This window comes from Glandiceps talaboti, chromosome 23, assembly GCF_964340395.1.
Source record: "Glandiceps talaboti chromosome 23, keGlaTala1.1, whole genome shotgun sequence".
NCBI classification, from domain to species: domain Eukaryota; kingdom Metazoa; phylum Hemichordata; class Enteropneusta; family Spengelidae; genus Glandiceps; species Glandiceps talaboti.
In genome coordinates, this window is record NC_135571.1 from 7,839,799 (window position 1) to 7,858,567 (window position 18,769).

Consider the following 18,769-nt stretch of genomic DNA (forward strand, 5'->3'; position numbering starts at 1 on the left):
AAGTATGGAACCTCAGACAAACGAAGGTCAAACAATCTCGTGTGACATCATTAACTTAATCCAGCCACAGCCATTATCTTGTACATGGACTTGACCTGAGGAGGGTTAAGGTCATGGTACAAAGTTCATTCTTAAATCTCCAGTGTGTACTGTTTACTTGTGCCATGCAACACTTGAGTTTTTTGTTTGAAGAAACTACTAACATTGGGAAATCTGGTAAAATAAAATATTTACTTTACAATTAATGTTTCTATGAATTTACCTATTTTTTTTATAAATAGTATGTTTGCTACAATACAAGAAACCTGGTAACAGAAAGGGAAAATCTATCCAACCAGCATAAATTTCTAAATAATAATATTTGTACGAGAATCTGGTAAAAATACTCGAGAGACTACGGTAGATTTTACCTACTTCACAACCACAGCAAAAATCTAGAAACCTGTTCACATTCTACATACTTCAACCAAATCATTAGCTTCTATATGACAGTTCATGACACTATCAGAAAGAAAAAATCCCCACTTGAAGAATTCTAACAAGTTTTGACACATTGTTTGAATCGTATGACAGACTAGCCACTTAGTAAAACAGACGACCATTCAAAATGTGGCATGTCTTAACATGGTGTGACAGTCAGACAACTTGAGTGCAACTTTACTGAAGCATACTTCAGACACTATTCAGCAGAGATACATCCAGTGAGCGGTAGAACTATCGATAACAATCCTAAGTGTTCTTAAATTATTTCATATCAGTCCTAACTAAATGCAGTCACTGAAAGAATCCATTCTGAGGTGAAGAGGTTCCTAACAGGACTCTAATTTTGCCTGTGTACTGGACGATCGCACAATGTCACACAAGCTCAATAAGTGAATTTCGTTTGTATAGGGGGTCTGGCATCAATGCAATTTGGGAACTTCATTTTCGCACTTCTAACCAAATTTCGAAAAAAAATCAAGGCCTTCAATGATAACAGGTTCTGTATTTACTACTGAGCTCATGAGATGTTGATAAGTTGATTAAAATTTACTTCTAATGTGATATGCAAGTACAGTGCTGTTTCCAGCTAGTATTTTAATGTGTTCACCATCAAGTTTCACATTGTATTGATCGTAGTGGTGTGATCACTACAATTTTCATTATGGTTTACATCACATATAAACATGTTGATGTCGCACTTGTGAATGTTTATTTAGGGGGAGGGAGGGAGGGGTTGTCCTAAATGAACTAAGTTCATTTATTGAAGTTGTGTGACATTGTGCAATCGTTCCTAATGTTGCTATTATAAGCAAAACATCAGCCGTCAACAAGGCTTGCCTACTGAAAATTTGAGAGACAAGGAACCCCGGAAACAGGTGGAAATCTGGTAAAAAGTGAAATAACTTCTAAAAGTATCATAATTTTGGTGGGGAACAAGAAACAAGAGATGGAAATCTGGTAAAATTTGCATAGATTTCAATACCCTGTACTGTAATTGTAATGGTACCCACTGATTGTAACATAGGTCAAAATCTGACAGCCATAATGTATAGCTTTCCATACCCTGACCGGGAAAATAAAGGTGGAAAGCAGATAAAATTTGCAAACTGATTATCATAATTTTAGATGACGAAACCACAAATAATAGCGGTAGAAAGCTGACACAACTGTACCTTGTACCATAATTTTCATCCTCTATAATATCAAAATTTGTCAAGACAAAATCATTCAAGCGTAATCAGCAGAGTCCAGATGTCTGCCATGCTACTGGTAGTGACCAGGAGAATGTATTAATTTATAATGACTATGATAACACAATCACTTAACATGTACATGATGTGATGGTTTATAGTGGCACACACCACAGATGTTCACATGGGCTTTGATATCACTGTAAACAATAGCTATCATGTTCCTTTGTGTTATAATTTGATGTGGATGGGTAGATGAGTACTAAGCCATACTTTATGCGAGTTTAGCGTGTTGTGTAAGTCACAGATGTGGTAGTCTTACTCATTCACATGTATACACATGTTTTCATGACGTTATACTGGTTGGTTAATTGTAACCCCTCTAATTCAGTTCTAAGATACAAATCCCCCATGAATGGTATTGGTAGGTGGAATAGTCCATTTTGAAAGCGGGTACAGATAGTCAACACTTGCTTACACCTTCACCCACATTTTTTACACCTTCACCCACATTTTTTCAACTATAATATTACCAGTAGATAAGCCGACCCACTGTGAAAGGAAGAACTGTACCTTTCAAAGACAATAATTGTTAACAATAAACAGCCTCAACCCAACCCCCAACCCAACCCCCCCCCCCCCCCCCATTTGCTAATTGACTGGCTAATTTTGAAAAGGGGTACCACAAATAAATACTTGCGAATACGTTCCCTCACCCCCTCTTTGCCCACTATAGTAGGTGGAACAGTCCATTTTGAAAGGGAGTACAACAAGCCCAGGGTTTACCATTTCGAAAGGAGGTAACACAAATCTACACTTGGTTAGTCTAACACCCTCCCCCACTCCTATTTTTGTCAACTATGATGGGTGGACCATTCCATTTTGAAAAGGGAAGTGCATGCTATTCACACCACTTTGAAAGTGGTATCAGAAGTCAACACTTGCTAACCCCTCAACCCTGAAATATAGGTTTATTGGTCCACTTTCCAAGGGAGTGGTACACACATACCACCACACAGTACCACTTGCTAACACCTTCAACTTCAGTTTTTCAATCACAGGAAGTAGTCAAAATTCTGCTTTGAAAGGGGAAACTGTACAAGTATGTTTCTCGTTAGTCTTGTTGACAACATTTGTTTGTATAGAATGTTTTTGTTATGGGCATTAGGTAGGTAAAATCTACCTGAGTTCCTCTGTCATTTTACAGGGGTTCTGTACCAGTGTTTTTGTTATGGGCAGTAGGGTAGGTAAAATCTACCTAAGTTCCCTGGGCATTTCACCAGTGTTCCATACCAGTGTTTTTGCTGAGGGCAGTAGGTACAAGTGCAGGTAAAATCTAGTTCTCCAGGCATTTTACGAGATTGACCATTCCCACACCAAAATTATGGTAAATGTTACGGAAAAAGCTTTGCAATGTTACCAGATTTCCTTCCTCTGTTATTTGGGTTCCCAGACCTAACACAAGTTACAGCAAAAACACCTTACAAAACATGTTTTAAGTCAACATTTTTTGAACATCCCCCACTCCCCATTCTTTACTGTAGTGCATGGACCAGTCCACTTTTAAAAGACAGAACTATGACATTCTTTACTGTAGTGCTTGGACCAGTCTATTTTTAAAAGGGAGAACTATGAAGTAAGGCACTTGGTAACACCATAAATCCCACGCTAAGCTTCTTTTGTCTTTCCTTTTCTAAATGTTTGTAAAAAACACAGCAGACTGAAAATAATGAAAACATAGTGCAACCTGTTGCTACATGTAGATTTTAGTATCAATACTTCGATAATATGACCGGTAATAGCGCGAACTCGAACAAAAGCAACTCACTGCTCCAATTACTCCAGGGAATTCCTGTTTGATCTCTTATACATACACAAAAGGTGCAGGAAGAACACCCCACACAAGACTGCACACGGTTCACTATACCTTTATATTAAACAGAAACCACTTCTTCGGCACAAGACATGCACATTCATCACACCACCCAAGAAAATATGCAACATGTACATGTTCAGACATTGCTCACAGCTCATTATTTTGGGTATACTAAATACCAAGCTGGTCTCATTTGACCTTTGACCCTGAGGTCATACAGTGTATTGATATGATAATTTATGCGAGTGACACAAATTACAACGTCTGATTCGCACTGTGGTGCTATCAAAGTTATTTTATGGAAGTTTGACAACTCTGAAAAATATAAATCTATTATCGTCGTCCAGAGAAATTTTGAACAAAAATGTGCAAAAAATACGCCAGCACGAACGGTTGAAAAGAAATTGGAAGGAAACCCTGGAAAAAGCAACAGAAACATTGAGAATGTGTAACTACTTGCAGCCTTGCAGGAAAAAACACACACAAAAAGAACTTAAATACTTAGAACCTTCCACAGAAACATTGGCAGACTATACCTATCAACACGTTCCCATAAAAACACTGACACATTTGTGAACAAAAACAACTGGGTTTGTAGCATACCTTTTACTAGTTCACCAGTACACTACCCTCGACAACGCCAATTGTATTCTTCAATAATGTATATATGTGACACCTGTGTTAAATAACACACAGTGTACCTAGAGTCTACTGTATACTCAAACTGCATACTAATCCGAGCTGACTACAGCCCCATACTTCCTTTCAAATTTTACACATCACAAAAATAAATACATGTACACTCTAAATGGACCAGGCATAAAACACGGGTACTAATTATAATGTCCGGTATTCCATACTTTGAAGTTTGAGATAACCGACAACAGATTTGCTCATTCACAACATTGTTGCGTTACTCTGTAAACTCTCGTATCCACGTTTGTCCTGCTTTCCCTAGCAATTATTATGGTTTGAAAACCATTCGCCCAATAAGCTTCGTCTTAATAGCTTTTCACCTCATGCTAGAAGGTCAAAATAGAATAAGAAGGTCGACTTATTCTTGTGCGTGTCTATAGTAATGCATGTGTAGTACACGGAGTGTAAGTTGTGTTGTCGACCAAGAAATTGAAGTCGTGACACACCTAGATGGTATGATTTCATTACAGGTACCGAGACACCTCTTTCGATAAACTGTCTTTTCTCTCCAAAATCAAGTGCTACCACTGTACCAGCAGTTCCACAATACTTATAGTCATACATGTGATACATTTAGTTCTTGTTACCAATTCCTTGCCAGTCAGTTCTACCCAGTAGCACAAAGACTTATTCAGAAACTTGTCCAAGTGTTACTGTCTCAAGAAGCTCTCTTAGACAGCTTCTCGAGTTAACACCAAGACAAGTACTGGGCTGCACAAAGACTTAGCAAATCTGGTTTGACAGTGTCGTTCACCACAACCCTGAGCCCATGTCAAGTCAGATTACAACTATTCTCTGAGATAGTTATACAATAGATATGTGGAAAGTGCACCGGTATGACCTCACCTCTTGAAAGCCATAACAAATTGACCAGGAAATTATCAAAGGTACATAACCTTGAAGTGAACAGGTAGGTGTCCTTGGATTTTAGTAGTTGAAGAATACTTTATGTTAGTAGAGTAACAACAAATCTAACAATTTGTAGCAGGAAAGGTAGGTAAGATTAAGTTTCAGTAGTTGAAAAAAATTTATGTTGATAGAGTAACAAAAATTCTAACAATTTATCAGGAAAGGTACAAGGTAAGAGCTAATAGTTGAAAAAAAATCTATGATGCTAGAGTGGCATCAAAATTAGCAATTCATCTGAAAAGTGTTACCTAGGCAACCTTGAATTTTAATCGGGTGCGCTGTACAAAGTTGATGCTAAATCATTCAGTAACAACATACAAAATGTATCTACATGTAGCACAATGACAAGACTCCTTGAAGAGAACAGAGCACGGCACAAGGACATCGATGGTATTTACTTTAACCCCCTGATATGTCAGAAGTCGATAATTCTTCATACTCTGTGACAGCCAGGTTTTGAAGGTTGACTGAGTTTGCCGACTAATCCATGCACCTTGTGACACAAGTATTGAACAAACCAATGTTATTGATGGCATTGTAAAAGCAATTATATCGTTGAGTTACAGCTTTTACATATTGACAGTCAAAGTTTTTTTTTTCTCAAAAAGGAGTGTACCGGTATAGTTTCCTCTGTCTTGTGTTTCAATTTGTGAATTCCTTTTTACCTTTCTCAAGTGTTTTGTTACTCTTTGGTTCTGGGACGAGTGTCCTTTTCCGTGTCAGACAGCAGAAGTCTGAAAAATCTACCATAGGTCATAGGCATTTTTGGTTTAAAATGCAAAAATTGACATACACATCGACAACAGTGGTGGGAATATTTGCCATTGCCCTTGCTTCAATTTTGAATGATTTTAATGTTTTTCAGTGGTTTTCATACAAATACTGCTTCGACTTAAAACTGAACAAAATTTCGGAAAAATGAACAAAATGTCAGTCAGAATACCCCTTCTAAGTTCTATGATAGTTTGATGAAACATATACAGGCATCACTGGGGAAAGAAAACAGACGTGCATGAAGGTCAAGAAAGACAGAATTTCTTTTATCTTTTTGTTTTAAATGTTCAAATAATATTTAGGGTTGGTGGCTTCAACTTAGTCTGAATGCAAACGTGGTTTCTATGTGCATGGAGGTGTAAATCGTCACGATACTGTATAGGAACTAGATTACAAAGGAACCGGTCAGGTTATAGGAAATACACAATTTTTTCTTCTTCAATTTTGCCTTACCTGAGAGCGAGTTCAAAAACCTCAGCACAAGCAAATAAACTAACTGTATTGAAAGGAATATAACCCAGGAATCTACAAATAAAACTCAATATTCAACACACACAAAAAAAATAATTTACTGCACTTTCAAGGCAACATGGCAATCTGTACTTCCTGTCACCAGAAAAACTCAATAGAATGTATTTACAGATCAAATATATTCAAGGTTATGAGTTGAAGATAAAACTGTCATTTGCACAATCATAATATTTCATATATATTCTAATACTAGTAATCTATCAAAATCTGTGTAAACATTTTCATTGAAGGTATTTTTGAATCTGTATCTCATTTTATCAAAATATGAAATATGAAAATTTGCTCAGACCATTATTACTGACATAAAGGAACCGCGACAACGGAAAATAAAAATGTTTTCCCAATTACAGCCATTTCAATAGTACTCAATTTCAGATTATTTCCATTGCATTTTTTTCTGAAATGTTCATAATCGTTGAACTGCAAACAGTGTAACAATCTAAAACCATTACTTGAAATATTATTTATATGAGACAAAAAGCGTCAAAACAGTGCTATTTTTAAATTGTGTAAAAGTGTCCACATTTTACATAATTTTTCTCTCCAAAATTCTGAAGGTATAGAAGTCAGCATATAAAAATATCAAATGAATCAGGTATTGCAAATGATACACTTTTGCTTACTGTCTTTTGAAGTAAGGTCAATATGGGGTCACAACAGAGTAATGGGTTCCATCCTATAACTTCCAGAAAACAAAATATGAAAATAATTTATTCTTTTGTTCTGTATACTACATGGACTGAACCACTACATTTTAGGGGAGGGCACCATTTGAAGGAATCCATGTTTCCTATTAATATAATGTATGCATGGCTGCCTTGTCATTTCCTGCATGGGCTAACTGATATCATGTGATGTTACTCCGGGTTACAAGTCTTCTAGATTCAGTGGCACAGACTACACTAATGTGATGTTATTTCACTGTACCCACTGGAGGATAAAAAACGTACCCAAACTAGGCATGTTGAAATACTAGAATGACTGTAAATATATACCATGGTAGAATCATAATAAAGATAGCTAAGGTGACAGAAACTTTGCAACTCCTAACTTATTAAATTTGTATCATCACTCATGAGCACACACATTTCCCCCTCTCTTATACGTACATACATACGTACTTACATATATACATACATACATACATACATGTACATACATACATACATACATACATACAATGTACATACATACATATATACATACATATACATATATCTATACATATATACATACACACACATACATACATACATACATACATACATACATACATACATCCATACATACATCCATACATACATACACACATACACATACATGTAGACATACACATGTACAAAACATACATACATACATACATACATACATACATACATACATACATGTACATCCATACATAAGTACGTATGTACATACGTACATACATACATACATACATACATACATACATGTACATCCATACATAAGTACGTATGTACATACGTACATACATACATGCACATACACATACAAATGTACACATTGCTTGATAATTCTTCAAGTAAATGTTGCGGGAAAATATTCACTCTCATCCATATTTAATTTGCATTCTTTGGTAAAGTTTGCCCCAGGGCTTCAAAAACAAGTCCAGTCAAGCATAGGCAGACAGATGGGCTATTTACATTTCCAATGCAAGCAAGACTTTCACCAGGGGCTTACACAATGCTTTCAAAACTTATCATCATTTCTGAAATATTAAAATAGTTAAAAGCAAATGAAAATAACCAGCTTTGAGCAAAAAAAAAAAATTTGAGAGCCATGAGATAAAAAAGATAATTATTAATATTTTAAGTAGCTGATATATAACTTAAGGAATAAGAAACATAAAATAATAGGTCAGATTGCCACCTGTTCAACACAATTTGCCAGCTGTGCAGAATCTCTTTTCAGTATCATAATTTTTTCCCGCCAAATTTTAAAGACAATTTTTTATTTTTTCTGGAAATTTTTGAAACAAATCAGCAAAATTTTAGATTGGGATTGTAGATATCATTCTTACTTACAAATATTCAGAATTTTTTTTCAAAAATATGGTCATAATTTGTAAAAAGATTGAGTCTGTTGACCTAGAAAATAATATCAGAGATGAATAAATTTACATCACAAAGGGGTACATTGTTATTTAAATTAACTATTTACAGGATCTACAGGACAGGCTCGAATCAAATTTCAGTTCACAAAGTGCTTTAGGTAGGTGCAGTACACTGATATAATTTCAATTTTGTGAATCACTCCAACATAGGCTGACTGAAACCACATCCACATACATGTAACTATAAATAGAAGTACTATTTCAGTATTTACAACTGGGTTGCATAATGCTTATTTCAATCCATTTCATTTATATTAGTATAGTATGGTGTTTATTAATATTGACAGTGTAGTTATGTAACCAATACCTTATGTTATGAGTTGATTGTTGAGAGTTTGATAGGTCACACCTTTGTTATATGATAAAGTATGTAGTGAGAAGGGGGTTCACACATTTGTTATATGATAAAGTATGTAGTGAGAAGGGGGTTCACACATTTGTTATATGATAAAGTATGTAGTGAGCAGGGGGTTCACACCTTTGTTATATGATAAAGTATGTAGTGAGAAGGGGGTTCACACCTTTGTTATATGATAAAGTATGTAGTGAGAAGGGGGTTCACACATTATTTTTTATGATACAGCATGTGGTGAGAAGGGGGTTCACACCTTTGTTACATTTGTTATAATGATACAGCATGTAGTGAGAAATGGGTTAACACATTTGTTTTTATGATGCAGCATTTTTTTTATGTAATGAGGAGGAGGTTCACACATTGTGCATATGATACATGTGGTGAGAAGGAGCTTCATACATTGTGTATATGGCTTCAGCATGTGGTGGGAAGGGGGTTCATCCATTGATTTGGAATGCATGTGCTTGTCTGTTACCAGTTCGGATCAGATAAAACTTTGTGTGAAAACAGTTGTCTGTAAGACTTTTACTAAAAGTTTTAGAAAAAAAATTTGCCCAGAACAAAAGAGAAATCCTAATCAATCCTTGTGGCACAACTGATAAATTAGTATTAGCTCAAAAATCTGGGATTGAAACCCTGCCTTTAAATCTCCGATGTTTATACTAATGACAAATGTGTACAAAAAATAGGTTATTTTTTTTCATTTTTGTTGTTGTTATTTTGTTGTTTTTGTTTGTTATTGAGAGGGGGGAGGAGGAAGAAAGGAGGAAGAGGAGGTCTCATCAGATAAAGTATTTTTTTGATATATTAAATGGTTGGGGGGGGGGGGGGGAGGAGGTGTTGCACATTGAATACAGTCCCTTTTTTAAATATCCATGCTAACATGCTAAAACATACCAAACAGTTGCGGTACTTAGAGATTTGAAACCGAATCTATCATTCAGAACGTGACTATGAGAATAGATATGGCCTTCCATTTCTGTGAATAAGTAGTTAAGAATAGAATTCAATGTATAGCAATTCTTTGAAATCATGCAACCATACACACACTACTTGCCTTATCATATCTCTTCGTTGTACATCGTACGTGGTTTCAATTTAAAAGATTACAAACATCTGGACCTGTTTTAATTCTCTTTCATCTGCCAGTGTTTTTGTTAGGGGGCAATAAATAGGTAAAATGTGCTAGTGTTCTACAGGTTTCTCCATCAAACACTACGATGCATGTTATGGCACTGCCACTGAGGCACACAATTTCTAGTGACGCACCAAAATTTGGTATTCCCCTATCTCTTACTATGTGGTGACTCACAAGAAATTTCAATTTTTCTCATTTTGACTCACAACAAAATTTGGCTACCATTAGAGGGCACACCGGACCACTCCCTCATCCACCCAGGGCTTGAAATTAACCTTTCTTTAGTAGTCTTAGTGGGCTACCAATTCCAGAAAGTGGTAGCCAAAGGATTGTGACCTATAGTCCCATATACATGAACTGAAAACAGAGTTCTTCAATTGGAAATAAGTGTGTTATTAAAATACTTTCATGTCTGTAAATCTTCCATCCTTTAAACCATCGCATAATTAGTGGTACATTGCAGCCTGAGTGGGCTACCAGCTGCAAATGATGGTAGCCCCATGACAAGAATTGGTAGTCTGTGGACATGGGACTACTGTTAATTTTGAGCCCTGTCTCCGTACCCCACTCGCCACCTAAAACTGCCCTCTTGGCTACCCCCTACCTCCCCCCACCCTACCAAAACTAATTACAAATCAAATCAAATCAAGTGAAATTCAAATCAAAACAGGCTCTGGCGACAGCAACTCAGGAACCAAATACTAACATTCACTCCACATATCCCTTACATCCCAAAAATTTTAATTTTCAAATCACGACCATTGAAATGTCGCTATTTGAGACCAGCTGCTACAGATGCTAAGATTACCAAAGATAGGAAACGGAACACCATGGCAACCAACACAGTACACATACATATGTAAGAACAACTCAGTAATGAAGTACACTTGCCATGGTTTGAAAATTCTAGATGAAAATGTGACAACACTTACGGAAATTTAAGTACTTTATTTTTTTTTTTATGTCTCCGTCATATCTATAGCCTATTGCATGATATAATCACCCTGTCCCTGTAATCCAAATAGAGTAAACACTGGAAGTCCAAAAAAGTGCACACTGCAAGCGCATGGAGTGTGCCCTCTAATGATAGCCAAATTTTGTTGTTGTGAGTCAAAATGAGAACAACTCATTACATAGTAAGAGATGGGGGGAATACCAAATTTTGGTGCGTCATTAGAAATTGTGCGGGTCAGTGGTGTGTCAAATTGGCTTAGAGGGCACACTGGTCACCACATAGTAAGAGATAGGGGGACACCAGATTTTGGTGTGTCAATAGAAATTGTGTGCATCAGTGGTGCGTCAAATTAGCTTAGAGGGCACACTACATGATCATGGAAGTAATCAGAAACACCACACTACTGTGAGTATCATTAAACCAACGCCAATTCCATATTATCATATCACAACAATAGTTTTACTTTGTCCCTGTATTAGTTGACTTAAAGTTCGGTTTCCGCTGTCGTAGTTAGAAATGTAGTGATTTCACACAACACAGCTTTCATGGCGTAATTAAAATCTATAACATTTATCTTTGACAATATTTGATATTCTGGCTTCAAAAATCCATACAGCATTTAATAATTATATATCATATATACATTAATATTTCATATATACAGATTACAAGATACCCTTCATCTCTGACTATCATATTGATTGATGTCATAATTTAGTGAAATATACTGCAAGTTTTGAACATCAATATTATTGTAAAAGATTGGGACATATAATATGCAATTACAGAAGATCAGGTGTGAGGCGTGTCTCTGAAGATGGATGCATTTTCAGTTCTACATTATTTATCTTTTTATATGAAGAATTGCTGACGTTATTGTGTACTTTTTTATTATTTACCATGAGATCTCTAGGATAGTGGCTTACTTTCAATGACACAGTTCGGATTAGTGTTGAAACGTGAAACACAGTTTTCTGGCAGAGCTACATGTACAGGAAAAGTTGGCTCAAAACAAATGTCATAAGGGGCTTGAAATTAACAGTAGTCCCATGCCCACAGACTACCAATTAAATTAACAGTAGTCCCATGCCCACAGACTACCAATTCTTGTCAAGAAGTCAGGGCTTGAAATTAACAGTAGTCTCATGTCCGCAGACTACCAATTCTTGTCATGAAGTCAGGGCTTGAAATTAACAGTAGTCCCATGTCCACAAACTACATTTTTGTACCAATTCTTGTCATGAAGCAGCGCTTGAAATTAACAGTATAAGTCCCATGTCCACAGACTTCCAATTCTTGTCATGGGCTATCATAGTTTGCAGCTGGTAGCCCACTCTGACTACCACTGATTATGTGATGAGAATGGAAGATTTATGGACATGAAAGTATTTTAATAACACACATATTTCCAATAGAGGAAATCTGTTTTCAGTTCAGGAATATGGGACTACAGGTCACACTCTTTGGGCTACCAATTTCTGAAATAGGTAGCCCACTAGGACTACCAAAGAAAAAAGTTTATTTTGAGCCCTGAATGAATTATCAAGTTTCACCCTATGGCTTACTGATAAGATGACACTCATGTACAATGTAAGAACCTGGGATTGAAACATGGGTCCTTAATTACATGCACACTGAAAGATGTGACTGTACCAAATTTTAATTGATTGCTATGAACCCACATTCTAAAAACATTCATTCTCGCATGGCGACAATACTACAGTCTACATAAGGTTTATTTATATATGTTTATATTCACAGTGGTCTTTCCTGTAAAACTTCAAGTGTTCATCCATTAGGTATATTGACAGATTGCAGGAACTTATTCTTTTTACTAAAATCTTGGCTTTTACATATTTCTGAAACCTTTGGTTGGAGACATGTATATGAAGCCCTACTTTTTAAACTCGTGGAATAGATATAATATGGCAAGTACAAATCTTAGTCTTTAGATCGACATTAAACCATAGCTTTATAGTTTGTAGTATTTTCATACTATGGTCGTAATATATTTGTAAAGACTTTGAGTCACAATTTCTATTTTGGACATTTGTTATCCAACAGGTTTGATCTACATGTAACGGGCAGGGGCTTGAAATTAGCAGTGGCCAAGAAACATAGAAGTAACTAAACATTGTATCTAGACCAGTAAGCTACGACTACCAAATGTACAAGGTGGTAGTTTGCCAGACTACTGGACACCATTGGAGCTGAAACTTCATTTGGCTAAATCAAACTACCCAGCACTGAAGTAAAGTTTGGACTCTGGGTCATGAAAAATGAAGCGAAGGTGAATTTGAATGCCTTTCAAAACTGCTTTGTGAATGTTGCATGATGCTGGCTTTAGAGGGCTCACTTCTATCTACCTGACTCCACAGCTGCATCAGTTTTACTAGCCCTAGTTCCATTGTTTTCTCTGAGATCCAAGTCCTTACCTTGCTACATAGTGAACTGCTCCCTGGTCACACAAGTGACACACTACAGTCTAGCTTGCATGAACATATTTTCTCAAACCATGTGTTTTAACCCTAGTGAAAAATATTAGAAACATCTGACGGAATCCAGTGACAATTTTTTTTCATATCACACTGACCATCTGGCTACATTTCGTAGTTCCTGATGATCGACTAGCCCCCAAGCACGACACAGTTACAGTTACCCTACAACCAGCCATATTGGCAACACTTTCTGACTCTGACTTCACTTGCCCTGCTGCAATCAAATTTCTGATGCCATAACCTGACATAGTTCAAAACATCCAATGGAACAGCCCTGGTGAACTGAAATCTGATTTTGATGTGGTGGAACACGTTCTGAAAAATTTGTCTTCACACATACATCTCATACAAAATACAACCATAGCAGCCATTTTTCAATACCTCATTCTACATGTATCCCTGAGGCTTGACTAGCCATGGAACAAGCCATGTGTGATGTTAAATCGACAAGACCTGCTAGTTACTATATATTGAGTAACCCTAGCACAACCATTCTCTAAACACAGATTGGCCCTGGCACAAGTTTCTGTTTGATTTATATGCCATGTTCACGACATCACACTGACTTGCCCTGAAACGTAAAGTTCTAGTTGTTACATTTCTGAGCCCTACTAAACCAGACTCTAACACCTAAATGGAAATAACTGATAGACTCAGTAAAAAGCCTGCTGAGCTGCAAAACTAGTTGACGATTCAATTCGTGTTTGTACTTGAGGTTTACTGCAAACTATACTTACACTAAAGTAACACTGAATTGCCCAGCCCTGATTGCACTGGTGTACTATTTTGAACTTCCTGGGTTGGAGTAAAGTGGTTCTATTTTGTCTGACATAACAGCAGTGTGACTATCACACTGTAGACTCTTAAAAAGTACAGTATTCTATCCCAAAATAGATCCAAATCGCCGCAAAACTGTTTCAGGACCAGAATAACACATGACAACATCCTATAATTGATGCACCTCTTCAGAAATTGACTTTCCGACAAAGATAGATACAGAGATTCTTTTATCATGTGACACTACTGATTCAGACTGAGAATGTTGAACACAACGACCCTGTATATAAAGACTACTCCAGTACATGCATTCTAAGCCAATTTGACACACCACTGTCATACATCAATCTGTTGTGGTCCACCAAAATTTGATGTTCCCATATCTCTGTGCAAACTACCAACTACGATACATCAAAACTACTCACGAGAGAACATACATGCTTTCCCTAAACAATTTAGCACCAAAAGGACCACTTGGCCCATCTGTAATTTCTCAGTGTCGTAGAGGACAACTGCATATCAAATCTTCTCCGTTATTGTCGAAAATAAAATGATCAAAATACTTATAATTTTAACATATATATAAAACACCACAATAGCTCAGTATCGTGTCCTTACATTGTTCATCTAAAGTTCATTTCCAGGTTGGGTCACGACGCCCTTCCTAGTTTAACATTTGTGATTTCAGACAAAATAGACATCGACAGCCTCGCTCTAAGTGATTGGACAGTGAAAGGCATAGTTCAGATGAGGGTTAAAATCTGTGTGTGTGTTAAAAACAGTTGTATGACTGAAAGAGTTGCTCTGCAACAAAAGAATCATCATATACAATCTCTAACATAAGATATTAATCCACAAACCTGGGACTGAATCTCAGGCCTTTATACATATATCCTTGCACCTAGTCAAGAATCACTTGCACAAGTTGCTATGAAATTGAACTACCTTTGATATTTACAATGTGGCGGATGCTATTTTAGTGTAGTTTAAAATACACACAGTGGAAGTCTCAATGTAAACAGTTTACTTGAAGAAATTCCCTATCAATGTATCACATGGGGGCTATCCAGGAAGCCACCTGTGTGCCACTGCTATATACATCTACAGACAAGAATTCACAGTGTGATTTTCTGTCATTTTGTAAACATTGTAATCACAAAGTGAAACCGTGTCTCTGTGAACTTCTGACACACAAATATCTTAACTTCAGATTATTGTAGGGAAGGTAAACAAGGACTGGCCTGGTTACATACAGCAAATCTGAATTATCTCTTGGAAAATGGTTTAGGTTAAATCTAACCTCATTTGGTTTATTTAAGTTTTTATTGTTTTTATCTACATCACACAACTGACAAATTTCCACAAACGTATCTAATTATTTTCCTTGGAGAAATCACACCAAAATTACACAAACATGTTCAAGAATTTTCTTGGGAGAGAAAGAAAATGAGGAAGTACCATCAAAACAGACCTCCATCATGAAAGCTGGTTTCACTATGTTGAACTGCAAGAATGACTGTTAAACAAAACACACATTCATAAAAAAATTAAAAATTTTAAATGTTTGAGAATAACTTACCTGAGATAAAACTGACGCACAGCAAATGCTGCCTGGCTACAATTTCGAGGAATATCAAAAACGTCTAATAAGTCTTCCCATCTATAATCATCAGTTACCTATTCCAAAAATTGATACAAAAACACAAAGCCCAGAGAAATATATAAGTCCCGACTTCTTTATATTGAGCCGTGTGTTGTCATCCCGGTAAATTGTACGTTAATCATATGCATAAACCATCAGTGAATGACTTAGAGTGTCAACAATAAAAGTACGCGAATTCAGATTTTACTACAAAACACCAACATCGCAAAAGCGGTACATTTAGCCAACACGAATTTCCTGAACAATGAAGACAGCCAGAACTAGCCAATATGGTACGTAATTTCACCAAAATGTACACCCAGAAAAGCTACGAAGACAGTAGAACACATTAATTTATAAATTTCTTATCGGTAAGGGTTACAAATCGAACTGCAGGCGCGAGATTTGAAAAGGAAATGGAGCGAATGAAAACCCAACTCGTGAAAACAGCTGATATTTGAAAAGAAACAGTAAAAGGAAACACAGAATAGGACACGAGACACGATCACAGCGAATGACCGCAAACGAGCGACTAATTTTGTCTAAAATACAACAAATTACACACACATTCCACCAATATGCGTTTAAAATGACCCGGGGTTGTCTTATGAAATATAATTTGTCTTGATGAGACCCGGTAATAACAATAATACATGCTGAGAAAATTTTGGAAATGGACTATACTAACCTTTGCAAATCCTCCCATGGAAGTCACTTTGCTATACAGCAAATATAGGTCCAATTCTTTCCGATCAAACGATGGAAGCCTAGTTATTGGAGTCCTACAGAACGATTAAAAAGTCAGTGAGAGATCCGAGGTTGTAATTTGCTAAGTTACGATACCAGAAATCGAGAAAATTGACCCGATATCAAGATACGTTTCGGGGAAAAGATACTCACCCTTTCGATGCATGAAAACGTTTCAGATCTACCAGAAACGACTCGTACTCCTTTTCGTAGGCCTCTGGGTCCTTTCCGAGATGTTTCTCCATGGTTGTCTGTATTTTTTCCTTTGCTACGAATCGTGGATCATAAGTAATTCGAAGTCAAACGAAGTAAAGTAGCATCGTAAGTTCACATTTCCATTGCCGATCATTGATGCACCCACTTCCACAAAAGACCTTCAGTCACAACTCCCAGCACTGTTACAACTCTGCATACAAACACGATTTTCTACCCCTCAAAAACAACCAATTTCTGACAAAATTGGAAAATCTCTAGTACATTTATCCAACTTCAGGATCTCAGCTTCGAATCGGCGAGAGAAATCCAGTGATACCGTAATGCTGTGATCAAATTAAGGTGGTATAAAGTTCAATATAGAGATGGGATCGACACAAAAAATCGCAACAAAAAATAATGAACATGCCGAAATTTTCAATTGGGCTTAGAGGGGGTCGTGCAAATGAGCAATACCTAGGCACCCCTGGTAAAGATGGCGCCGTCCATAAGAAATAAACAAAAGGTGACCTCTAAACAAAGGTGGTTTAACCTTCGTCCTCGAACGTATCGTTCGAAAATCAACTGAAACTTTAAGCGTGTACAAGATGCGTATAATTCCTGATAAAATTTGCGATAATTCTAAAAGTGTTACACACATTTTTGGACACATTTGCCAATTTGAATGTGAGCCTCGTTTTCGATTTACAGCGCTGAAAGTGTATTTACACTCACTATACTAAGCTGTACATGTGGTGATCGGCTCTGTAATTTCTTTCGGATCTTTCACCCGGTTTCCTTAGTATACTTTTACTATTTCCTCGTGTTTTCTCAATGCTCAAATGCAATGCTTTGCTACCTTTATACGTTTTTTTGATGTCGGAGATAATACCCTTTTTGCACGTTGATGATCACACCTAGTGAATTCCCCAGAGAAGGAAGTTCAATGCGTACAGAAAATAATAAATATATTACTTAAAGTAAAAGAGAAAAAATCCTTACCCAAGAAGCTATAGGAATGTCTTATCAAATAATTATGATTTTAAATATACTATTAATTTTAGCTTGAGAAAAATTACATCAAAAGAAAATAGTGCAATAAAATTGACACTGCACTGTGACCACACATATTTTCAAGCAAAACTATTGCAAGCCATAAATATCACAATACTGTTTTTCTGACCATCTTTTGTACTTTCCAATGTCGTAAACTATTTAAATGTGAATTTTGATATTTCAAAAGAATACAAACTTTTCTTCTATGTTAACATACTTTTGCAATTTCAATTTTAAATTCCAGGAACTTTTTTTTCTTCTTCACTGTTTTGTTATCTTTAGAGCTGTAACCTTATCCTCCCGTCTTTTTGAACTTGATGTTTATCAGCAATGCCTTAGAGTTAGTAGTTTTAGCCTGTGTCATAGTGTTTTTCCTTTTATTATTATTGTTATGATTATTGTATGTGTGTCAGACCTGAAAAAAAATAATTTAAATATACTTTTAAAAAAAAATAATAGTTTGGTTCCGGTTACCCAACCCCACCTAGTTTTACACTGCCGATCCTAAACTCCTTCTCACGTATTCAAGAAAAAAATAATAAAATCACGAAAACTGTGTGAAGTCTCGCGAGAAATAGTGGATGCAGAAACTAATATAAAACTATTCTTCCAGTCTGTAATGGCTGTACATCTGATGGGAAGAAACCAATAACACTACTGAGACCATATGGAAAATAACGGAAAACATAAATACCTGAACTAGACACACATGAAAAAATGATAATAATAATTTTAAAAGATTTACCCCACCTATTCTAAAATTGAGCGTAATCGGAACCACATTTTTTAGGTCTCATCCTAGTGTTTTGACTGGCG

At 36.3% G+C, this 18,769-nt stretch overlaps 1 protein-coding gene across 1 annotated transcript in view; it reads right to left on the reverse strand.

Annotated features, from left to right (window-relative positions):
• The window catches only part of LOC144452899 (uncharacterized), a 51,573-nt gene extending 34,381 nt beyond the window's left edge, over positions 1-17,192 (reverse strand). The window contains exons 1-3 of the mRNA XM_078144103.1: positions 16,859-17,192; positions 16,647-16,740; positions 15,896-15,993 (exon numbers count right to left, since the gene is read on the reverse strand). Coding sequence (XP_078000229.1) covers positions 15,896-15,993; positions 16,647-16,740; positions 16,859-16,950 — 284 coding nt within the window. The 5' untranslated portion in view covers positions 16,951-17,192. The remainder of the gene's footprint in view (positions 1-15,895; positions 15,994-16,646; positions 16,741-16,858) is intronic.
• Positions 17,193-18,769: the final 1,577 nt, after the last annotated feature.